The sequence below is a fragment of the Garra rufa genome, chromosome 21 (genome assembly GCF_049309525.1).
Source record: "Garra rufa chromosome 21, GarRuf1.0, whole genome shotgun sequence".
NCBI classification, from domain to species: Eukaryota; Metazoa; Chordata; class Actinopteri; order Cypriniformes; family Cyprinidae; genus Garra; species Garra rufa.
Genome location: NC_133381.1, coordinates 19,756,518 through 19,782,430, shown reverse-complemented (window position 1 = coordinate 19,782,430; position 25,913 = coordinate 19,756,518). Strand labels below are relative to the sequence as shown.

Below are 25,913 nucleotides of genomic sequence, written 5' to 3'. Positions count from 1 at the left end.
GTTTCAAGTCATTTTGATTTGCCTTTGTCATTTTTATTAGTTTTTGTTTTTTAAATTACATATAGGTTCAATTCATTTATAGTTTTTTTTAGATTTTTTTAGATTTAAGTTTTTCATCTAATATTTACATTTATTTAGCTTTATTTAAATAACTATAGTTTATTTATTAATTATAGTTTAGTTAAAATCAATTCTTATTATTTTCAATTTAAATGTATTATTATTGTAAAGTACCTTTTACTTTTATATTTCACTTTAGTTTCAAGTCATTTTGATTTGTTTTTGTAATTTTGATTCATTTTTAACAATTAAATCTCTGTGACATGTTCTGCTTTTACATTTATATTTTGTTTTACTTTAGTTTCAAGTCATTTTGATTAGCTTTTTGTTTTTAACAATTGTTTATAACATTTACAAAGGTTTAATTCATTTATAATTTATAAGTTTATTTTTCATCTGATATTTAAATTTTATTTAGCTTATTATTAAAATGACTAAAACGATTTTTTTAAATATATTTATAGTTTATCCTTGACATGTTCAGCTTTTACTTTTTCACTTTAGCTTCAAGTCATTTTGATTTGCTTTTGTCATTTTTATTAGTTTTTGTTAACATTTACACAGGATTAATTCATTTATAATTTATAAATAAATTTATTTTAAGTTTTTCATCTAATATTTACGTTTTATTTAACTTTTTAAAATGACTAAAAACGATTTTTATTGATTTATTTATACAAGTATGTGCCAAAAAATTAGAATATCGAGGAAAAGTCCATTTATTTCAATAATTTGTTTCAAATAGTGAAACTTGTATGTTATATTAGTTCACTACACACAAAGTCAAATATTTCAAGCCTTTATTTGTTGCAATTTTGATGATTATGGATTAAAGACAAAAAAACAAAAACAAATCCAGTATTTCACAAAATTAGAATATTTCATGTGACCAATAAAAAAAGGATCTTAAACACATGATGGCCTTCTGAAAAGGTGTGTTAATGTATTGTATTATGTCCTCAGTACTTTGTGTGTAGTGAACTCTAACATACAAGTTTAACTTTTTGAAACAAATTATTGAAATAAATGGACTTTCCCTCGATATTCTATTTTTTGGAACATACCTTTATATTTATAATTTAGTTAAAAATAACAACTGTCCTGACTCCTTGGGCTATATCTATTTTATTAAAATTTCAGCTGTTATGTTTGGTTTCAAATGTTTTGCCTGAAAAGAATGCTAGTGATAAATAACTTGGTATTTTGTCTATTAAAATTATATTGATCCGTTTTAGCGTGGCCTTTAAGCAAGCTGTTTCTGGTTTATTACATGTACACATTTCTCCATCCTCAGTGCGTTTGTTGTGTTGTCAGCCAGTCGCATTGCGCATGCGCACAGGAGGCCATGTTGTTGTAGTTCGTTGGGACTGGACCGTCATATCCCTCCGTTACTGTATGTCTCTGCGATCATCACCCCCATCCCGTTTTTGACATCGGGGACACGTAAACAAACCGGAGGGCGCAAACGGAGACTCGCACAATGAATTTAAGCCTGGATCTGTCGCGCAGAAACCCTCAGGAGGACTTTGAGCTGATCCAGAGGATCGGGAGCGGAACCTATGGAGATGTGTACAAGGTAAAGCTCAAACTGGGTCTCAAAACCTAGCAAGCTACCTACCTAGACTGCATTTTTGAGCATCATATATGTTTTCCGCATGGACAGAATGCGTCTGTGGTATCCAAAAATGCTGTCTAGAAAGACAGCCCGCTAGGGATGAAGACACAGCCACTTAGTGACCAATGTTATCAGTGTATGCGGGAGACAACAGATGTGTTTTAATACTGGACCGGAGTCTGTCTGTGTTTTGTAGCAATTTTGCCTCTCGGATATGGTGCAATATCCTGAAAGGGTGTAGAGATCTTTGTTTTCATAATGCACTGGGCCTAGCAGGTCTGTTTCACCAGAGAGCCAGTGCAGGGCTGTCAAACTCAAAGTCCTGCATCTCTTTATGTGATATGTGACATAAACAAAGGCAAGAATAGACCGGTATGTTACAGAGAGGCTGTGCAGTGGCAGATGGTCACTACTGAGGGCTGTTGCAAGGTGTTTAGGATCAAAGGGGGAGGGCTAGTGCAATCATTTTCTTAAGAAACATTAAATGTGTCCGACTTCCTTTGGTGACAGGAAGTGGCTGAACTTTATACTGCAAGTGTGTCTGTGTGAGCGTGTTTGCCCACAACTATGTCCATCCTGTTTGTTCGTAATTGTTCCCTCTTCCTGGGGCTTTACAGTGTGCGTGGGTTAGAGTGTGTGTTGGGTGTATGCCATGTAATTCACACACGTTCACTCAATCAGAGCCTTGATGTAGGTGGAGAATTGCATCTTGACATGTCTGAAATGTAAGACCAGAATAAACCAGCAAGCAAAATATTTTTCTGCCAACTCTACAGAGACCTGAAACTGGGCCTCAGCTCTACTCAGCAGTGTGAAAATATGATGTGCTCTCACAAATTTCCTGGCAGCGTTTGCCCAGGTTTAGCTCTAGTAGTCTGTAATCAAATCTGGTTGATTCTTGCAGTATAATTTTAATTCCTTACATGTGTTCCTTCGTGATTAGATTTATCAATTAAAAATTTTATTAAAGCAGAATTAGCCCTGAGCATATTATTACAGGACAGTGAAATGCCTCACTGCCATCTAAGAGGCACTGTGTGACTGCGTTTGTGCATGTAAAAGTTATTTGATGTTCTCCTTGTCCTACTTTTGACAGCCATCACAGCGCTGTGAACATCAATACACACGTTTCACCAGCTGCTTCTGTTTTGTATTGCTTGAAATGCCGAGCGGAATTCTATATAAAACTGAGATAAAGTGTTGGAAAATCTCTCGCTTTCTCTTTGTGTCTCTGATGACATCATGCTCACTTCTGTTTGGCTGACAGATGTCTCTCAGTTCGGTCTTATAGATGAAGCCTTTGTGAGTGTGTTTGTGCTTTAACTTGAGAGAGAACATGCAAAATACTCCAGTGTGTTTTTCAGGATTTCCTAGAAACACACACACACTGTTTGAAAGTTTGTTTGAGAGTTGGTAAGATTTTTAAAACATTAGTAAAAATGTCAATATTGTGAAATATTTTAATATATTTAGAAATGTTATTTTCTCCTGTGATGGCAAAGCTAAAATTTCAAGAGCCATTTCTGCCATCTACAGTGTAAAACGATCCTTCGAAGTCATTTTAATATGCTAATTTGGTGCTTAAGAATTATTTTTTTATGTTGAAAAGTTTTATTTTTAGTAGATTTTTTTCAGGTTACTTTGATGAATAGAAAATTCAGCATTTATCTGAAATAGAAATCTTTTGTAACATTATAAATGTCTTTATCATCACTTTTGAGCAATTTAAAGCATCCTTGCTCAATAAAAGTATTAACTTTCTATAATATCTTTCCCAAAATAAAAAAATATACTGACTCCAAGCAAGTGAATAATGTTACAAAAGCTTTTTGTTTTAGATAAATGCTGATCTTTGGATCTTTCTATTCATCGTTTTAAATATTGAAAATATTAAATGTTTCTGGAATAGAAAATCAGCATTTTCGAATGATTTCTGAAGGATCTTGTGACACTGAAGACTGGAGTAATGATGCTGAAAATTTAGCTTTGATCACAGGAATAAATTACATTTTAAAATATATTCAAATAGAAAGCAGTTATTGTAAATAGTATAAATAGGTCACAATATTACTGCTTTTGCTGTATTTTGGATCAAATAAATGCAGCAGAAGAGACTAAAAAAACATTAAAAATGTTACTGTTCAAGTAAGTTTTGACTAGTAGTGTACACCGATCAAGTGGTTTAATTTGAAAATATTTGAGTGTCAGGTGAAAGCCCAGGCCATTTGGGCACAAAACAGAAGTTGTTCGTCTTTCCTTGCTAGTCTAGGACAGACTTGTCATTGCAACTGAAATATATCTGTTCAAAAATTATTTTTGAGTGTTCATTTCATTTAAACAATCTTGTATGCTATCATAACATTTTATTTTGTATGTCAGCCACTGGTTTTGCAGATATTTAAAGCATTAGTTCGCATTGGTCAACCACTATTAAAAATACTTTCTCCAAAAACCAGCTTAATGTGCAGAGACAACTGTATGTATGTCCTTTGTGGTTTAATTTTCTCTAAATAGCATTTAACATAGGTTTTTGTTTTGGCAGTCAATATCAACCAACTAGTTGTGTTCATTTAGTGTGACACTGTCTGTATGTCTAAACAATGGTGGATGAGGAGAATGTTTTGGAAACTGTTTGTCTCTCAATTTAAATGGGTTGTTGGAGCAGATAGATCTTTTAACATGAGTCAGATCCATACAACAAGTATAATCATGTTATTGCACACCTTCTGGGCTTATGGACTCACAACTCTTATGCTTTCCATTTCCAGGCTCGTAATGTCAACACTGGAGAACTGGCTGCTATCAAAGTCATCAAACTAGAGCCAGGTGAGCCGTCCCAGAGCTTCTGCACACACTGTGCCCTATCATTGTCCATCTATACTTGAATAGTTAAATATTACAACTGTGGTGTGTTCATGCATTGTAATGGTGTGATTGTGCATACAGGAAGCATGTTCACACTCTTTTTAGTGCAGAATCACAGTTTCCATGTTTTGGTCTGTTTGCACTTTATGTTTCTTTAATGAATTATTTTGTCATATGATTTTTGCAGGAGAGGACTTTGACGTTGTGCAGCAGGAGATTATTATGATGAAAGATTGTAAACACTCAAACATTGTTGCATATTTTGGCAGTTACCTCAGGTACGTGTACCCACATGTAATCAAACACTGGCTCTGGCTTTATTTAATGTGTTTTATACATTTTATAATGTAGTGTATGGGTAGCTGATTTTTTTGCACACTAGCACTACATGATCATTTAAAGGTTGGGGTCACAGTAAAGATTTTATAATCTTACAAAAGCTTTCTTTTTTAAATAAATGCTTTGCTTTGGATCTTTATATTCATCACAGAAAATGGATATCCGGAAAAGTATTAAGCAGCAACTGTTAGCTGTTTTCAAGACTGATAATAACAATAAATGATTTCTGAAGGCTAAAGTAATGGCTACTGAAAATTTGGCTTTGCGATCACTAACTAAACTACATTTTAAAATATAAAATGAAAAAATAGAAACCAGTTGTTATGAATTGTAATAATATGTCACAATATTAGTTTTTGCTGTATTTTTGATCAAATAAATGCAGCCTTGGTGAGTGTGATGGACTTTTTTCAAAAATATTTTAAAATCTTACCAACCCCAAGCTTTTGAATATTTGAATATCCATTTCTCTGTTGATATTTTTAAGTAACTTGTGAAGTACGAGTCACAACAAAATTTATACAAGCACTGCTTTTAAGCTGTTGTTGACAGAAGTAGCCTGACAAGACTAACTGATACTTGATGTGTTAATATCTCTGTTTCAGGAGAGATAAATTATGGATCAGCATGGAATACTGTGGTGGAGGCTCACTCCAGGATATTTACCATGGTAACTACTGTCACCAAAACAGGAGTTTATAATGCATTTATCATCTTAAAGGGATCCAAGAGTATTAAGACTTGTATTAATATAATGTAAATGACTTCTCTTATATGAAATATTTTGTGGAAAACCCATGAAAGATTTACGTTATTTAAAGGAACATGCCACTATTTTTGAAAATAGGCCAATTTCCCCTGGAGTTAAACAGTTGAGTTTTACCATTTTCGAAACCATTTAGCTAATCTCCGGGTCTGGCGGTAGCACTTTTAGCATAGCTTAGCATAGATCATTGAATCTGATTAGACCAATAGAATCTCGCTCAAAAATGACCAAAGAGTTTCAATATTTTTCCTATTTAAAACTTGACTCTTCTGTACATAGTTACATCCAACGGAAAATTAAAAGTTGCACATTTCTAGGCTGATATGGCTAGGAACTTTACTCTCATTCCGGCATAATATTCAAGAAACTTTGTTGCCATACCATGGGTGCTGCAGGAGCAATGATATTACGCAGCGCCTGAAAATAGTCCCCAGCTAGGTAGGTATAATATCATTGCGCCTGCTGCACCCATGGTATAGCAGCAAAGTTCCTTGATTATTACTCCAGAATGAGAGTATAGTTCCTTAAATTTTTAATAGAAAAAATATTGAAACTCTTTGGTCATTTTTGAGCGAGATGCTAACGGTCTAATCAGATTCAATGATCTATGCTAAGCTATGCTAAAAGTGGTACCGCCAGACTTGGAGATTGGCTGAATGGATTCAAAAACATTAAAACTCAACTGTTTAACTCTAGGGGAGTTTGAAAAGAGAAAAATAGTGGCGTGTTCCTTTAAGAAATTCACATTGTTTTATACGTATTTTGGACTATGGGGGCGCCATTATGACATGAAATGGTTGCACTTGGTGAGCTGCTTGGTGCTACCTGTTGCTATTTTCAACGCAACTCTGAAAATAAAACACTGATATGATGACCACAGCTACTGAAGAAGTGAGAAACTGAGAAACCGCACTGAGAAACTCCTTCAGCATCATGACAAGTATCATGCATGTATACATCCTGCCAGGATGGCATCTAGCGTTTCTTATCTCTGCCGTTTGTAAGCTCTTTCAGTAGCTGTGGTCTACTAAAATCCTCAAAGGGATCAGGCCTAAAGTGAAGAGAACAAAGACGCAGGTCTTTAGGAAGTTTTATTCTTTGACACAGACACGCTTATTGGTAGAAAAAGAAAAATCACAACCAAAAGCTGCACAATGTGGCATTGTATCAATATTTTGTTTTCAGAGTTGTGTTGCCATAAAAATAGCGCCAGTAGCTCACCGAGTGCAACCGTTTCACATCATCAAAAGATGGCGCATCCCATAGTCCAAAATATATACAAAACGATGTGGATTTTTAAAATAACGTAAATCTCTCATGGGTTTTCTACTACATATTTCAGTAAGAGACATCATTTACATAACATTAAGCCATTCAAGTCTTAATACCCAGGATTCCCTTTAAACTGTTTAACAGTATCTCTCATATGCATGTATATCTGTGTCTAACAGTTACCGGGCCGTTGTCAGAATCCCAGATTGCGTATGTATGTCGGGAGACCCTGCAGGTACATACATACACACTTACTAATGTTTAAAAGTACTGATTGAAGTGGTTAAAGTGGTAATATGAATTTTGTGTTCATTTCAGGGTGTTTACTATCTCCATAACAAAGGCAAGATCCACAGAGATATAAAGGTACAAACTGGATGTCAAAACACAATTAAATCTCACTTTAAGGAGGCCATTCTTCAAAGTGTTGACATAATTAGCGCTCATGTCCCACTTAACTTATGCAAAGCTCATTTTTTGAATAATGCTGTTCTTGATAACATGGAAATTTTAAGTCGGTTTTGTTTAATGAAATTAATCGAAATGATTCATTAGTGAATTAGTCTGAGTCAAATAGTTATTCAGCCATCACAAATGATTAGGATTGATGTAAAGGGGTTGTTATCTTTCACAATTACTCACTCTGGCTCTGCTCTTGTTTAATAGGGCGCAAATATACTGTTGACAGACAACGGCTACGTTAAGCTAGGTAAGAAAACACTTTGTGGAAACACATTAGGAGTTTCCAATTAATCAGAATTTGACTCTCACAACTGCCATCTGTCTCTCTCCAGCTGATTTTGGAGTTTCAGCTCAGATATCAGCCACTTTAGCAAAAAGAAAGTCCTTCATTGGAACTCCATATTGGTATGTCAGTCTTCCTTTGTCTCTCATGCTTGTTTTAATTTTAGTCATTGGACTCATTTCTCTGTCTTTCTCTGCAGGATGGCACCTGAGGTGGCAGCAGTTGAGAGGAAAGGTGGCTACAATCAGCTGTGTGATATTTGGGCTGTGGGCATCACAGCTATTGAGCTGGCAGAGTTAGAGCCACCAATGTTCGACTTGCACCCCATGAGGTGTGTGCCCTGTGAATTGTACTGCACAGTTACTCCACATGTCAGATTCTGCTTAATCAGTTATTATTTTGTAGTTGCACAGGACACCTTTAGTATTTTGACTCTCTAGCTTTGTCCCTCTGTTCAACACTTATTTTAGTCCATTTTGCTGTGTTTCCCCTTGTTAGAGCACTCTTCTTAATGACCAAGAGCAGTTTCCAACCACCTAAGCTGAAAGACAAAGTTAAGTGGTAAGTATTTGTAAATGTGTTCAATATAAAGTACAGTTTGTTCAAAAGTGTGGGGAAGTTTTTTTTTTTTAAGAAGGCTCATGTGTTTTGTTTTGGCTCATGAAGGACAAATAATTTCCACCACTTTGTGAAAATTGCTTTGACCAAAAATCCCAAGAAGAGACCAACGGCTGACAGATTACTGCAGGTAAGATTCGCCCTTCCTTTAGAGAACATTGATGTTCAGCTCTAGTTGTTCACCATCATTCACCACAAGTTTTTGTTGCATCACTTCTCCTTTTGCAGCACCCTTTCGTTACCCAACCGCTAAGCCGGACTCTTGCCATTGAGCTACTGGACAAAGCCAACAACCCTGATCATAGCACACACAGTGATGCAGAGGAAGATGACATTGACCCAGAGGTGATGTCATGTGTATATATATGATTCTTCCTTTATCTTTTGACCAGTGGGAAACCATGTTAGGGCTTTACACTGAAAAATTTAACTCTAATTGGTTGTTTCTTTAGATGTAGATCCTAAGAGAGGGCAGATAGTTGGTTCTGCCAGCTGCCAGGTACAAGTGTGTCGGTTACCCATGCTGCAGTGTGCATATGCGATTGTGTGTGTATGTGAATGCATGTGAGTTTATTGGTTTTAACACAAAACGGCAGTGACTTGCAGTGTTGTCTTGAGGAAAGATTAGGGTCTTGTAACAATATGTATGTAACTCAGCTGTTATAGCTTTCAAGTTTTAAAACTGTACCTGTGGTCTCTGTGTTGGCAGTCTCCCGTGTCTGTTCCGCATCGAATCCGCTCAACTAGCAGGAGCTCACGAGATGGAAAGACTCTGTCTGAGATTAACTGTAAGTCATGTCTCAATTAGCCTTTGACTCACTGAACTGAAATAAGCACAAGAATTCTTAGCCTTCTTAAAAGCACAGAGAGAAATCTAAAGTCTCTGTGTGTGTCTTTCTTATAGTTGATAAGGTGAAGTTTGACCCACCTTTGAGAAAAGAAACCGAACCGCATCATGAGATGGTTTGTGACAATACGTCATTGATTTATTGCTGTTCGGTGTGTTTGTTTTGATGACTTGTCTGACTTGTCTGTCTTTTTGATTCACGTAGGATCTACCATTAGAACCCCAAAGCATTCTGGGAAATAACAAGTGAGTGTGTGTTATGCTTTATTTGTGAGTTTATCAAAATAAGGAAAGAATGAATGAATAAGGAACAGTTGAACTAGTCGATCTCATTGATCAACTAGTTAGTTGATGGATAAATACATGATTGGTCAGCTGTCTGAATCCATTCCTAGTTTAAAGTAACAAAACTGTGTCAAAACCAATCTTTGAACCTTACAACTTGTTGGGTTGCTAGTTGTGACCCAATCTTAGTTTAAATAAATAAACTTTAAAATAAATAAGTAACATCTGAAAGTAGTCAGTTGTTGGATTATTAGTTGAATCCATCCTGACCCATCCCTAGTTTAACATAACTGAAAATAAAGAAATTAAGGAAAGTCTAAAACTAGTCAACCTCACTGAACAACTGGTTAGCTGATAAATAAATAGGTGATTGGTCATCTGTGTGGATCCATTCCTAGTGTAAAGTAACACAACTGATAAAAAAATGGATTGTCTGAACCTTACAAAAATCAACTAGCTGGTTGTTGGATTACTAATTGTGACCCATCTCTAGTTTAAAATAAATAGGTAAAGGTAGGTCTGAAACTAGTCGACCTGACTAAATAACTAGTTGTTAGATTATTAGTTGAATCCATCATGACATAACATAACTGAATATAAAGAAATTAAGGAAAGTCTAAAACCAGTCGACCTCATTAATCAGCTATGTAGCTGATGGGTAAATAGGTGATTGGTCATCTGTCTGGATCCATTCCTAGTTTAAAGTAACAAAACTGGCAAAAAATGTATAGTCAAAAACAATATCTGAACCTTATGAAAAAAACAACTAGTTGGTTGTTGGATTACTAGTTGTGACCCATCCCTAGTTTAAAGTAACAAAACTGATAATAGGTAAAGGTAGGTCTGAAACTAGTCAACCTGACTAAATAACTAGTTGTTGGATTATTAGTTGAATCCATCATGACCCATCCCTAGTTTAACACAACTGAAAATAAAGCAAGTACGGAAAGTCTAAAACTAGTCAACCTCATTGATCAGCTAGTTATTTGATTGATAAATAGGTGATTGGTCATCTGTCTGGATCCATTCCTAGTTTAAAGTAACAAAACTGGCAAAAAATAGATTGCCAAAAACAATATCTGAACCTTATGCAAAATACAACTAGTTGGTTGTTGGATTACTAGTTGTGACCCATCCCTAGTTTGAAGTACAAAACTAATAATAAATAAGTAAAGGTTGGTCTGAAACTAGTCAACCTGACTAAATAACTAGTTGTTGGATTATTAGTTGAATCCATAATTACCCATCCCTAGTTTAACACAACTGAAAATAAAGCAAGTACGGAAAGTCTAAAACTAGTCAACCTCATTGATCAGCTAGTTATTTGATTGATAAATAGGTGATTGGTCATCTGTCTGGAGCCATTCCTAGTGTAAAGTAACACAATTGGAAAAAATGGATTGTCAAAAACAATGTCTGAACCTCATAAAAACTAACAAGTTGGTTGTTGGATTACTAGTTGGGACCCATGCCTAGTTTAAAATTAAAAAGAAATTAATAAAGGAACGTCTGAAACTAGTCGACCAAACTAATTAACTAGTTAATTGTTGGAATATTAGTTGAATCCATCATGACCCATCCCTAATTTAACATAACTGAAAATAAATAAATAAAGTCTAAAACTAGTCAACCTCTTTAATCAACTAGTTAGTTTAAAGATAAATAAGTGATTGGTTATCTGTCGGGATCCATTCCTAGTGTAAAGTAACAAAAATGGATTGTCAAAAACATTGTCTGAACCTAACAACAATCAACTGCTTGGTTTTTGGATTACTAGTTGTGACCCATCTCTAGTTTAAAAAAACAAAATTGGAAATAAATAAGAAAATGAACGCTTTAAACTAGTTAACCAGACTAATTAGCTAGTCAGTTATTGGATTATTAGTTGAATCCAATTTGACCCATAGTTTAACATAACTAAAAATGAAGAAACTAATGAAAACGGAAAATAAATGAGTAAAGGAACGTCTGAAACTAGTTGACTAGTTGCCTGTTGCAGTACTAGTTGTGACCCATCTCAAGATTAAAATAAAAAAACTGAAAATAAATAAGTAAACTAAAAGTAGTCTACCTGAGTAAATAACTAGTCAGTTGTTGGATTATTAGTTGAATCCATCATAACCCATTCCTAGTTTCACATAACTCTAAAAAAGTCTAAAACCAGTCAACATCACTAATCAGCTAGTCAGTTGTTGGTCATCTAGTCATCCGTTGTCACCCTCCCCTACTTTTAAAACAACAAAATTACAAAAAAATAAGAAAGTCAAAAACTAGTTGGTCCCATTAATCAACTAATTAGTTGTTGGTCAACAAGTTGTCCATTGTGACACATTTGTATATCAAAATGAAATTTCAAAAATTAATATTATACTATATCATACACTCTACAACTAGTTGACTTCATTAATCAGATAGTTTTGTTGTTGCATGAATGTTTGGAACCCATATCTAGTTTAAACAAACATGTTTGTGTATCTTGTATATATGTGTAAAAGAACTTCTGTTTTGTCTTCTATTTATTATTTTAATAGGAGTCTGTTAAAATCTGTTGCTGAGGAGCTCAATCAAAGGTAAAGCCCCTCCTACTGTCTCTTTTGATTGGCCAGCTAAACCTCTATGCAATCTAAAAACTTCTGCAGTCTCATCTCCTCTGCTTGGCATTGGGAAGCTCTTACTGCTGAGTGTGTGTGTGTGTGTGTGTGTGTGTGTGTGTGTGTGTGTGTGTGTGTGTGTGTGTGTGTGTGTGTGTGTGTGTGTGTGTGTGTGTGTGTGTGTGTGTGTGTGTGTGTGTGTTCTGTGCATTCTTCTCTGGCTGCTCTACCTTCTTAGCCTCACCCTCTTCATTTCTCTCAGGGGTCATGTGACACATTTAGAGGATGAGGAGGAGGATGAAGGTGATGATTTGCAGTAAGTGAGAGGAAGATGTAATGTGAGATGTGTATCATTCAAAAACACCTGTGATCATCCGTGACTCCCTGTCTGTTAGTGTCAACCGGATGTGAGACTGAAGGATGCGCCTGGTTTGTTTTGTAGTGTGTCTGGTCTTCAGTTGCTTGCTGGTGCACAAATGCATGATCATTATTATTTTTTAATTTATGTGCCCTCGTAATCTTTATTCGAAAAACCTAATATATATATATAATGTGTGCATTGGCACAAGAGCTAGGCAATAAAGCCTCCTCTACAGCATCTTGTTACTAACATGAGATCACAGCCATAAAAAAATGACCAATCAGTTCCTTATGAACAAAATCAAGTAGTTTGTTTAATAAGGTGTTTCTCTCACTATTGTGATATAAATCACAATAGGAGAGAAAAGATGATCACAATTTCTGTTTCATGCCACTTTCATACAATTGCATATACTACTATGTTCCTTAAAATCAGACTTAGAATTTCTTTCTGCAAGATGATAGTGATATCATCACCCTGGCATTGTGCTAATGATGTTTGCAGGGACAAGTACCCACTCACAATATAGTTATAAAAAGCAGATTTTTGTGTATGTTGTAGGGTTTTAGTAAGACTTTTGTTTTGGTTTGTTTAATACATTGGTGAAGAGCACAAGATATACAGCAGGACTTTCATTTCTAGTCAGTTTGAAGCTTTGAAGCTCAAAGTCCAAACTGAGGACAATTGTGAATTGTGTTTCTTCTACTTATAGTTTCCTTGAGCTTCAATTTCTAAGAAGTTCAAAACATTCCCAAGCTCTGATCTGGATTGGATAGATTATGTGTATGTGAGCATATTTAGCACTTGGTTTGTGTGTCTTGTGTCCACATGACCATTCTTGCGTACTTTCTTTACTGTTTTTGACTTTGCATATGAGGTCTTTTTCTTCATCTGATTGTATCCCTGTATGCATTTCCACCTTTCAAAGAAACTGTGCTGTTGGTCCTTGCATCCTGTTTTTGTGTTACCTCCTTTTGATTAGAAGTATGGCTATAAATCATCATCACAATAAATTTGTGTGTCTGTGTCTACAGCAGCAACTCCACTTCAACCATGAGGCCTAAAGTGCCACCTCCTCTGCCGCCCAAGGTAAAACATACACACCTTTTCCTATGCAGGCCATTCCTGTGTCACTCATCATTTTGAGGTAAATGTGTTCAAAAGTTTGAAAAATCAGTTTGTAACTTTAAGGAACGTCACTACCGAACACCTTTTTTCTGCAATTAAGCATACTTTTTTATGAGTTATTCCATAACATTTAGTTTTTATATGTGTACCACTGTTCAGAACTGTGCTAGCTAACCATGTGCTGATTAGCATATTTGAGCTAGGTTCAAAAATATCTATGATTGTCACTACTGAAACATTTGTTTTTTGAGTGTGACTACCGAAACAGTCACAACCGAAACATTTGGTGGAGTTTTGGTAGTGACATCTTAATTTTTTTGGGGGTGTTAACCCATAGAATTTTCACTACCGAAACAGCAACAACCGAAACATGTCTTCATTGTTTTGGCAGTGACAAAAGGGAACACATAATACTCGTATTTGGGGGAAATAAACAAAATTTTAGTACAGTTATGCTATTTTTAGTTGTGTTTTAGTATGTAAATTCTGTAATCTGATGTGGTCGCTACCAAAGCATTACTGTCACTACCAAAACATGGGATGTTTTGTCCAAAATAAAATATGCTGAATTATCACCTAAGATGTAATGATAGTTTTTGGTTCAATGTATATACAAACTAATGAATGAAGTTTGAAATCAGTATGATGAAAAAACTGTATTCAAAATGCAACAAATCTCATAAATGTCAAATTTGTTATGGATTTACCTCTGAAATTTTTTAAATAAAATAGCAGAAAAATATATTTACAAAGTAGATGTAAGTAACATCTAATTCTAATTAAATTACTATTACTGTGTTTCGGTAGTGACACATTTGGAGACAGGACAAATATTCCAAAACTTTCTGAAAATATAATATGAGAATTAACTGCACAATTACTAGAAATGTGTACTTTAGATAATATACAATTTGCGTACAAACACATTTAAAAAAAAAAAAAACACTTTCCAAAACATTTCCAACTCTGACTTTGGACCAGTTCTGTAGAATGGCATTTTTTGAAATCGTTTGACAGTTTTTGACTTCTCTTTTTCCCTTTATCACTTCCTAGCCCAAGCTTCTGTCTCCCGGTCAGAACAGTACCGCCTCAGAGGACAATACCGGAGAAGGGACCATTAAACGTTCCCCAGTTTCTGCAAGCTCCACCACTCCTGTTCGGCCTGCTTCTTATGTGCCCCCCAGACCGCCACCTCCTCGCCTGCCTCCACACAGGCGTAGTAGTCTAGGTAACAAACCATCTGAACATGATCAGATAGAGCCACCAGGGGATGATGGGATTTATAGGTTCTGGGAATGGCTTCATGCTGAACAACTGGAAGAACAAAGTAAGCTAAGCACCGCCCACTTGAGCGTGGTCTCCTGTGATTGGTAGACAGCTCTGCCAGTTCTTAAGCTTTTAAATACCATAATTTTGGCTTTAGTTCAGTCGCCCAACATAGATAGCTGTAACTCCACCATAGGTTAGTTGAGAGCTTCGTAGATAGGTCTGTGTGATGTAGTAATTAGATTATGTTGTGTTGTTTTAATAAATTATGCTCATAAGACAACAAACATGCCCCAAAATGTAGTGCAAAATACTCTTTGCACAGCACAAGTCTTTGATTTTTGATTGCTCAGGATGCAGTAAACTACCATGTTCTTACTTGGAACTATCCACTTGGTTAGCTAGACTGGTTTAAGCTGGTTAAACTTGTCCAGCTAGTTTTAGTTGGTTTTAGTTGGTCTTTGAGGCTGACCAGTTAAACTGTGGTCAAACCCCTCTAAAACGAGCCTGAAAAACCAGCTGTTACCAGGTTAGAAAACTAGCTAAAATCAGTCAAACTTAGGCTGGTTTATGCTATTTTTTTTAGCAGAGGGATATTGCAAACTGGTATTTGTTAACATATTATTTTTTCATTATCATAAGCATACTGGTTTATAGCATTGCGTTTTACAGTTTACTACTTTTATTCTTCTAGTCATTTACCTGTAGCGGATGATGAATCACAAGTCTGAATTACCTGAATTACTTAGTTACTAAATTAACTCAATTACAGCTGAATTAGTACTTTTTTTTTTTTACACAAATTCTATGTACTGCTTGCTTTCTGCAGGCATGATTAGTTCAACCAGGCATATAGCATGTTTCGTAGGTGTGTATTTGTTTTTTGTGGTTTCAGTTTTCACATGATAGACAGATGATATAATGTGAGTGTTTATGTGCAGGTAATGGAGTTTCTGTCCAAGAGAATGGAGATAAAGAAAAACTGGCCTCCCTTCCTTCATGTAATCTAACGGTATGGTTTATCTTCTAATAATTATTTATTTATTTGTACATTTTTATGCTTTTTTGATGTACAGTCAAACCAAAAATGTATTCAGACACCTTTAGCATTTCTCACAGTATCACAGTTTATTTGCTACAGTTTAGAAAATGGTAGAAAAGAACGCAAGAGTTAAACTTTATCAGAAAAAAAATCATCTTGATAGTCACAAATGAATTACAGTCAAACCTAAATTTATTTAGACACCTTCAGCATTTCTCACATTATCACAGTTTATTTGCTATATTTTAGAAAATGGTAATAAAGAACTCAGAGTTAAACTATGTCAGAACAAATTCATCTTCATAATGTCAGATAACTTCATAATGTTAGATGATTGTGTGTTGAGCGTCTGCTATTCGCTGATTAAATGGGAAAACAAAAATAACTTAATCAAAGATATGCTGCTCTGGTAAACTGTGATTCTGCTTTTCTTTTTGTAGCTTCCGCTCAGTAATGGCCTCCCACCGACTCCTAAAGTACATGTGAGTCATCCAGCACTTGAAAAAGCTTTTTTCTTTATGTCTCTGTCTTTCACTATTTTTCCTTCCTTCTATCTGTCACAAACAATGAAAGATGTATCAGCACACCTGGATTAAAAAAAATGTCATAGCTACTTAATTTAGACCATTCAAACTCAGCCCTGCTGCCATGATGTTGATCTCTCTTTCTGTTTTGCAGATGGGAGCTTGTTTCTCTAAAGTGTTTAACGGCTGTCCCCTAAAGATTCACTGTGCCTGTTCCTGGATCAACCCAAACACCAGAGGTAAGAAACAGTTTATGCAAAGCTCATGCATGCTCAATTCAAATGCTCCGAAATGACATAATTATCATAATGATGTTTTTATAAGCTTCCCTTATGACTGTCTTTCAGATCAGTATCTGATTTTCGGTGCAGAGGAAGGAATTTATACCCTCAATCTGAATGAAATCCATGAGAGCTCAATGGAACAGGTCAGGGCCTTTTTATTATGGTTTTCTTTTGATGTGGAGGTTCAAAATTAGGAATAATTTTAATTGATTTTTTTAGCTTTTTCAATCTTTAATGCTAGAAATATGAAAATGAAAAAAATATCATCAGTATTTATAAAATGTATAATAAAAATGATAAATTGATTTTCTATTTTTATTCAATAATTATGTATTTGCTCTGAAAGGAAATTAATCACATTGAGCTATCATTTGAATATTGTTTTGTTTTATATTTTATTTCATTGAATCACACACAGTTGGTTCCACGGAGGTGCACGTGGGTGTATGTAATGAACAACTGGCTGCTTTCAATATCAGGTGAGCTAAAACCAACAAGGAAAAGATTGACCATGCATTTGAAAGATATTTTAATGGTTTAGCTTCACCAAAATGTAATTCTGTCCACATTTATGCATGTTTTCCACAGGTAAAGCATCTCAGCTGTACTCTTACAACCTGCAGGGGCTCTTTGAGCAAGCTCGACAAATGCAGAAGTTACCTGTTGCCATACCAACACACAAACTTCCAGACAAAATCATCCCACGGTATGATTCAGACTAATATTTTTACTATAAACTATATATTTGTGTAGTTTTCTGCCCTCCAAAGGCAAAGTGCAGTAACTACGCCAACACTGAAACTGAGAAAAACGCCTTTAAAGTTTTTTTCACCAGCTAGTCAAACATGTTGAAACTCTCATCTCTCATCTCTTTAGAATTCAACTTTTTTATTGTTCAACAGTCAAAACTTCATACATCACAATATTCAATATTCTCCTTTCCAATCAGTCACATTTTCAGCCACTAGTCACCATCAACATAACAAAACATGGAAAAGCAGTTGTTACAGAGTTCGGCTCTTCACACCATTTTTATATGCTGCCAGAAATCTTCCCATGTTTTTCTCGTTTCTTTCTCACCCTGCAATCTTCCCAACATGCACTCATATGATGCGATTTCAATCATCCCATCGATCCACTCTTTCAGATCCGGGGTTTTGGGGCATTTCCAATTGCGTAAAATCATCCTGGCAGCTGTGACACAGCCAATCTTAACAAGGGTAAATGCATTTTTTGCTATATTAGGTACAACTGACTTATCTCCAAGAAGGCATAATTGTGGTTCTACCGGTAAGTTAAAGCCCAACCATTCTTCAAGTATTCTCAGAGTTTTATGCCAGAATGGCTGAACTAAAGAGCATTCCCAAATCATATGTAAATAAGTGCCCTCTTCTTCCTTACATTTCCAGCTCTCATCTCTCATCTCTGAAACGGGACACAATTTAACCAGGATACGTTGCCACAAGACAAAACAGTTGTCACAAAGTCTATTTTAAGCCTTAACTCAATTTTGACCAAATGTGTAGTTACTGCGCTTTGCCTTTGGAGGGCAGTTTTGTAGTCTAAACTTTGTTTTCTGTACATCCTATAAAATCTCTTTATTTTGAATTTAGTTCTGTTATGTCAATGCCTTTCTTTCAGGAAGTTTACTGTGTCCAATAAAATACCAGAAACAAGGGGTTGTCAGAAATGTTGTGTAGGTCAGTATAAACACACTGTTTTGTGTTAAAATGCCTACCAAATTGTATTACCAGAACACATATTTTTTATTTTAAATACTGTCAAAAATTAAACAATCTTCTGTATATTTTTAGTGCGAAACCCGTACACCGGTCACAAGTACTTATGTGGAGCTTTCCAGTCCAGCGTAATGCTGTTCGAATGGGTGGAAGCCATGCAGCGCTTCATGCTGATAAAGGTAAGTGAGAGAAAGAGAAATCACATTGAAAAACAAAAAAGTGCGTCCATGCACAATGTAATCCTGTGTTTTTGTGTCTGTCCAGAGCATAGACCTCACCCTGCCGTGTCCATTAGAAGTCTTTGAGATGTTGGTGGTTCCTGAGCAGCATTATCCACTGGTTTGTGTGGCGGTCAGTAAAGGAAGCCATCCTGATCAGGTGGTCACGTTTGGCACTGTTGATGCCAATGCTGCCAACCCAGCATTCACAGAGCCCGGTTAGTATCAGAGTTTCACTGTGTCTCAATTCAAAATGTAAATGACTTTTTGAAAGAACATGTTTGGAGTTTTTAAATTGTTGCTCTTGAGACTTGTATGAACCCTTGTTGTGTTGTGTTGTGTGTTTCCAGAAACACCTCAGACATGCGTCATTCATGTGACTCAGCTGGAGAGAGATACTGTCCTAGTTTGTCTAGATCGTAAGTTATTTATTTTTATGATAATAAATAATATCATATTTATGTTTATATTTAATATAATACTCTGCTCTTATTACATATGTGTGTGACCTTGGACCACAAAAACAATCTTAAGTAGCACTGGTATATTTGTAGCAATAGCCAAAAATACATTAGGTCAAAATTATCTATTTTTCTTTTTTGCCAAGTAAAGATCATGTCCCAAGAAGATATTTTGTAAATTTCCTATCATAAATATATTAAAACTTAAGTTTTGATTTTTGGACAACTTTAAATGTGATTTTCTCAGTATTTCGATTTTTTGGCATCCTCAGATTCCAGATTTTAAAATAGTTGTATCTCGGTCAAATATTGTTCTAACAAACCATACATGAATGGAAAGCTTATTTATGTAGCTTTCAGATAATGTATAAATCTAAATTTCAGAATATGGACCCTTATGACTGGTATAGTGGTCCAGAGTCACATATTAGAACAGTTTAAATAATGTAATAATGATTCACTTTTGTTTTATGTATGAATTTATATACACTACCTATATTATCCGGAAGAGTTGGTTATAATAATTATAATAGTATAATCAATTCTTCCAAATATAGTTAATAGCTGTGTATTACAGTAATTTTTGAAGCAACAATGTGATAAAATCACATGGACATTAACCTGTCTCCTGAAAAAAATCAAGCTATAATGGTTTCTGAATTTACACAGGATCTTTTTCTGGTATTTGTCAGTACCTGCTGCACAGATACATGTTCAAACAAGCATCTCCACAGGCTCTTGCATTTTCTTTATCCAGCAGTATCATGTCATTACTCATAATTTGTTTCTGTATTTTGCAGGGTGTATAAAGTTGGTGAATTTACAGGGCAGGTTAAAATCCAACAGAAAGCTGTCAACTGAACTCACCTTCAACTTCCAGATTGAGGCAATAGGTGAGAACTAAAATAATATAAGACTGAGGTGGGGAACTCATTGTGTGCTTTATGTTTTAATTAAAAATGTATTTGTCTTAATAATTTATTCTTTTTTTTTTTTCAAGTGTGTCTGCAGGACAGTGTTTTGGCGTTCTGGAAACATGGAATGCAGGGAAGAAGCTTTAAAAACAGTGAGGTGTGTGTTGGGACATTGGTTCTTGTAAATTGGTGGTTTTCAGGTAGTTTTGCATTTAGGAACCAGATTTTATGGTGATCAAAATAGCTTATCATACAAAAGTAAATTTTACTAGTTTAATGCTTGCAACTCTGTGATGTACCACTGATCTACACTACTAGTCAAAAGTTTTTTAAATAAGTCTCTTCTGCTTACCAAGCCTGCATTGTAACCGTAAAATCGTGAAATATTTGTATTTTATTTTAATACATGTTTTAATATATTTAAATGTAATTTATTCCTGTGATTTCAAAGCTGAATTTTTAGCATCATTACTCTAATCTTCAGAGTCACATGATCCTTCAGAAATCATTCTAATTTTCTGATTTGCTGCTCAAAAACATTTATTATTATTATGCTGAAAACAGCACAGTAGAATTCTTACAGGTTTCTTTGATGAATAGAATGTTCAGAAGAACAGCACTTATCTGAAATATATCTGAAAATCTTTTGTAACATTATAAATATAAGACTGGAGTAATGATGTTAAAAATGTAGCTTTGATCACAGGAATAAATTACATTTTAAAATTTATTCAAATAGAAAGCAGTTATTTTAAATAGTACAAATATTTCACAATATTGCTGCTTTTGCTGTACCATGGATCAAATAAATGCAGGCTTGGTGAGCAGAAGAGACATAAAAACATAAGGTCTTACTGTTCAAAAACTTTTGACTGGTAGTGTAGATAGTCGGTAAAAAGTGCTCTTAACTTTCATGTGCGGTCACATTAGCCAAATTTTGTAGGCAAAACAAGGTCTATTGTTAATAGATGAGTGATTAATGCTAACTGCTATGCTCTGCTTTAGATTACTCAGGAGATCGCTGATAACTCGCGAACCTACAGGCTGCTGGGTGCAGACAGGTGAGAGCTCACCAGCACACATTGTACCACTAATGTGTCATGGTCAACACTGTTTTTACAAGCATTTTTCTCTCTTTTTCAGAGTGGTGGTGTTGGAAAGCAAACCGACGGAAGACCCTACAGCTCAAAGTAATCTGTACATCCTCGCAGGCCACGAGAACAGCTACTGACAACACACTGCCTTAACACACACTACATAATGCACGCTACAAAGTACATGTTTCTGAGACTTATACACCTCATTTTCATTTATTAAGCTACTGAACAAAACACTACACAGGAAAAAAAAAACATACTCAAAGACTTAAACACTACATAGACTTTAATACCAATTTTTGGTTGGATATAATACCATCCCCTGGTACCTCGTATCGATATAAAATCGATAACTCAGTACAGATGTAGGTAGACCGTTTAATATGCGTGATAGATTCGCATAGCATGTAACGGCGATTAATTTAATTTAAATTAATTTCCAGTTAATACAATATATCTTTTTGGTAACCGGTTTTGGCTGTAATTTTTTGTACTGCCAAACTGTGTGTATACTGTCCACCTTTTTTTTTTTTCAACGTGGAAGTAAGCTTATGGGCGAGACTTCCGGTTCATTATCCGCTATATGGAAATAATTAAAAGACTAACAACGTGCAGTAAACAGTAAAACCGTTTACACTACAAACCAGTGTGTTCATAATTAAGATAATACATTAAAATAACATTGTAAGACACAACAATTTGCAAAATTAAGCTGCAAAATGACCTGTTTGGTAAAAATAACTGGATGCGGATGAGACCGGAAGCCAGACCCATAAAATTTACAAATGGCCGCACTCACTCTTATGGGAAAAAAAGGTGGATAGATGCATTTCAATGCTCAAAACAGTGCAAACTAAACTCTTCAGAGACACCTTGATACACAACCATCAGTTCTGTGTGGCTAAGATAACTAATGTGAAAACACAACAGTTGTCTAAAAGACGACACAAATAACATGGCTTTTATATCTGGCATGATTTGCAGGTGTTGTACCACCTTGTTAGCTTTGTAGCTTACTGCTGTGACGCAGGCCTGTAAACAGCTCCTCTCTGTGTCATACTAATACAGTTCACACACAACGTGTTCTTGCATTTAAAAATAGAAGAACACAAGAATGTGTTTACATAGAAAAACACTTAAAAACAGCAGAGTGGAATGCAAAAACACGCTGTGTGAACCAACCATAAGTCTAACCACATCTTCCTTCACATTTCCCTCTTTTGGCGTCTCCTTTTATCATAAGAGTGCAGTCGCATTTCTGTGTCGGTGGAAAAAGTCCATTGTCATGTGTGGAGATACATGAAGCACTTTTAAAGTCACTTTCAAACAAAGCAATTTTCTGTTGGTCAGGGGAGCAAATTAAGAGTAATGTTAACCTGATGAGAAATCTGTGTGCAGAAATCTTTCACCCTAATGAGAAATCTTATTAAAATGGATATTGTCCACAAAAATTAGCTGAACAACTGTACATGGAACTGCTTTTCAAGGTAATTGACCCTTCGCAGGGAGTTTGATTGCAAGGCGGTCTGACCAATCATAATGCCGAATCTGCCATTTTGTCTGACAAACCAGATTAGATTAAAAGGTTAGTTCAACCAAAAATGAAAATTAGCCATTTATTTACCCTCCAGGCATCCTAGGTGTATATGACTTCCTTCTTTCAGATGAATCCAATCGGAGTTATATTAAAAAGTATCCTGCCATTTTCAAGCTTTAGAATTGCATATGGTGATTCTCTTTATCAGTCCAAAACAAGTCCAATAAAGTCCATCCATCCATCCATAATAAAAAAGTGCCCCCGCGGCTCTGGGGGGGTGAAAAACCTCCTGTAGTGAATCGATGCATTTTTGTAAGAAAAATATCCATATATAAAACATAAGAATCACTTTAATCTAGTTTGCGCCCGCTGGTTGTACACAGAAGCAGTTCTCTCCAGAACGCGCCATGGAGAGAGGTAAACACAGCACCGGTCATGAATTAGAAGTTCAAAATGAGCATTTGTAAATAACAATGTTGGAGGATTTTGATATAAACAAAGAGGAGACTGGTTTGCTAAACTAAAGAAGCTTTGCTTCCTTTGCTTCTGTAAACAAATGTTGGTTTGCAACACTGACGTCCTACATCATCTGCCTGGAACTGTTTCCGTGTAGGATCAGCTGGCGCAAGCTAGATAAAAGTGATTTCCTTTTTAAATATGGATATTTCTATTACAAAAAAGCATCGATTTGTTACAGGAGGCCTTTATTCACCCCCTGGAGCCATGTGAGGCACTTTTTATTATGGATGGATGCACTTTATTGGACTTGTTTTGGAATGATGAAGAGAAACCCTCGTCTATGCAATTCTAAATCTTGGAAATGGCTGGATAATTTTTACTCTCCAGTTGATTCGTCTGGAAGAAGGAAGTCATATACACCTAGGATGCATGGAGGGTGAGTAAATAATGGGCTAATTTTCATTTTTGGGTGAACTAACCCTTTAATGTCATTGGACTTGAACTTGACAAAATGTCTGTATTGACATCATTCTGTGATTGACAAGATACCTTCTGATGTTCATTCATGTTTATTTCACGCTATAATTCGTAAACAGGAAGATATATATATATCTTGTGTGTGACCCTGGACCACAAAACCAGCCATAAGGTTAAATTTTACAAAACTGAGATGTATACATCATGTGAAAGCTCAATAAATAAGCTTTCTATTGTTATATGGTTTGTTAGGATAGGACAATATTTGGCCGAGATACATCTATTTGAAAATCTGGAATCTGAGGGTGCAAAAAAATCTAAATACTGAGAAAATCACCTTTAAAGTTGTCCAAATTAAGTTCTTAACAATGCATATTACTAATCAAAAATTACATTTTGATATATTTATAGTAGGAATTTTACAAAAAATCTTCATGGAACATGATCTTTACTTAATTTCCTAATGATTTTTGGCATAAAAGAAAAATCGATAAATTTGACCCATACAATGTATTTTTGGCTATTGCTACAAATATACCCCAGCGACTTAAGACTGGTTTTGTGGTCCAGGGTCACATATGTATATCAATTAACATGCTGCCAAAACACATTTAAGAGCCTCACAGTGGTATTATTTGTTTGAAAAAGAACCAAATTAGAGCGCCATGGTTTGTCAGAAATAACAACAGTAACGAAGGGGGACGGGTCTTTGCGAAGGGTCAATTCAGAAAGTTTTGTCTCATTCACATTTCCCTATTAACAGCACAATAACAAACTATGGAACCTTAGCGCAGGTGTTTCTATTGTTTTATAAATTATTAATGTCAATAATTCAGACAGAATGCATTTTTGCATTTACCAAAAGACACAGGGCAGTTGAATGAAAAAAAAAAAAACTTCAGCAATGTCTAGAGACACGTTTTCTTTAACACATTTTCTTTTAGCTTGAGCAAGATGCTACGATAGGCACAAGAGTAAAGGCCATGTCTGTTAGCATGTTTACATACAAAAACAATGAAAAGCAGTGCAGAGAAATACAAAAACGTTCTCTGTGAAGAGAAAAAAGCCTGAAGTGAGTTCCACAAGTAAAAGTCATTTTGTTTGACTGTTTAAATGTTCACTTTAAACCATCTTACGTCTTGCATTAATCTGCAACTCATGTTACTCAAACTGAGGTAAATCCTGAAGGATTTTTTTTTTGTTACCACATCCAGTTTATTTAAGCATTGAATCGTTAAATTAATAACAGCCAATATAAATACATTCATCATTCATACTGTAGTGATATGCTTAATTTCTCATTTCCATTATTAACAAAAAGTACTGTGGCTGTATCATGGTATCCACCTTTTTCTTCAAGTAAGCTTACGGGTGAGACTTCCGGTTCATTTGCCGCTACAGGGAAATAATGAGAAGAATAACATGCTGTAAACCGTAAAACTGTTTGCACTACAAGCCAATGTGTTCATAATTAAGACAATACATTAAAATAATATGGTAAGACACAGCAATTTGCAATATCAAGCAGCCAAAGCTTTTTTGTACAGCTAAAAATAGCTGGACGCGGATGAGACCAGAAGCCAGACCCGTAAAATGTACAAATGGCTGCGAAAAAGGTGGATAGTAGTGGTACCATATATATATATATATATATATATATATATATATATATATATATATAATATATATATATATATCATGGTGCTTCAAACAATATCATGGTATTACTGTAGTACAATGTCTAAGAAGCCATGATAATACCGCAATATGATTGTTCATGCCGCCTGATACTGTAACAACGTCGCGCACATCATCATGAGCCACTTAATGGGAATGGAGTGATTTTATAGTTTTTATATTTCATTATTTATGCACAAGGGCCAAGTGTCATGTTTTAGTTCATTACCAAGCACTGTTATTGAAGGTTTGCACAATACGTTTGCTCACGTGTGCTTTTCTCCGCGTGCTGTGTGTGTGTGTGTTAATGGGTGAGTGCACAATTACTGGCTGTGCTGTCAATAGTAAGAGTATAACAGATAAAGAAATGCTATTTATCAGGCTTACGGAAAACCGAATAGAGATAACATTGTCTTATGAATGCAGTATGTGTAAATACGAAATAGAAAGTCCGAAAAAGCGCTCTTTTTAGAATGCAGCTGTCTGTGAAGCTTTCTAGCATTGTCATCAGTTCTCAGTTGTCATCGTATCTGAATACTAACTGTTCTTTTTGTGTCAAAGTAGCGAGATCATGTTTTGTTTAGCTGAATGCGCAAATTTAGCATGTCGTGTCTACCTCTAACATGCATTTAAAAACTTTAAGTAAGATCACACGCCATTAAAACGATAGAGTATCTCCTTAACCGCAGTTTTAAACCCTGGATTTTTGTCAGGACCTGAATGAAA

General features: G+C 35.3%; 2 protein-coding genes across 2 annotated transcripts in view; one reads left to right on the top strand and one right to left on the bottom strand.

Moving 5' to 3' along the window:
• Positions 1–1,440: 1,440 nt before the first annotated feature.
• Positions 1,441–22,803, top strand: map4k3b (mitogen-activated protein kinase kinase kinase kinase 3b). Its single transcript, XM_073827456.1, has 33 exons — positions 1,441–1,636; positions 4,444–4,501; positions 4,728–4,818; positions 5,485–5,549; positions 7,097–7,152; positions 7,236–7,283; positions 7,584–7,626; positions 7,712–7,784; positions 7,862–7,993; positions 8,161–8,223; positions 8,329–8,410; positions 8,509–8,625; positions 8,990–9,068; positions 9,185–9,243; positions 9,333–9,373; positions 11,944–11,982; positions 12,266–12,319; positions 13,399–13,453; positions 14,546–14,720; positions 15,700–15,770; positions 16,241–16,282; positions 16,479–16,563; positions 16,672–16,751; positions 17,027–17,087; positions 17,197–17,314; positions 18,250–18,308; positions 18,423–18,526; positions 18,612–18,783; positions 18,916–18,984; positions 19,827–19,919; positions 20,027–20,097; positions 20,946–21,001; positions 21,084–22,803. Exons 1-33 carry the CDS (start codon positions 1,541–1,543, stop codon positions 21,169–21,171), a joined length of 2,595 nt encoding a protein of 864 aa, XP_073683557.1. The 5' UTR covers positions 1,441–1,540; the 3' UTR covers positions 21,172–22,803.
• Positions 22,804–24,895: 2,092 nt separating this feature from the next.
• rlf (RLF zinc finger) overlaps positions 24,896–25,913 on the bottom strand; it is a 13,551-nt gene continuing 12,533 nt past the window's right edge. The window contains exon 9 of the mRNA XM_073826564.1: positions 24,896–24,905. Coding sequence (XP_073682665.1) covers positions 24,896–24,905 — 10 coding nt within the window. The remainder of the gene's footprint in view (positions 24,906–25,913) is intronic.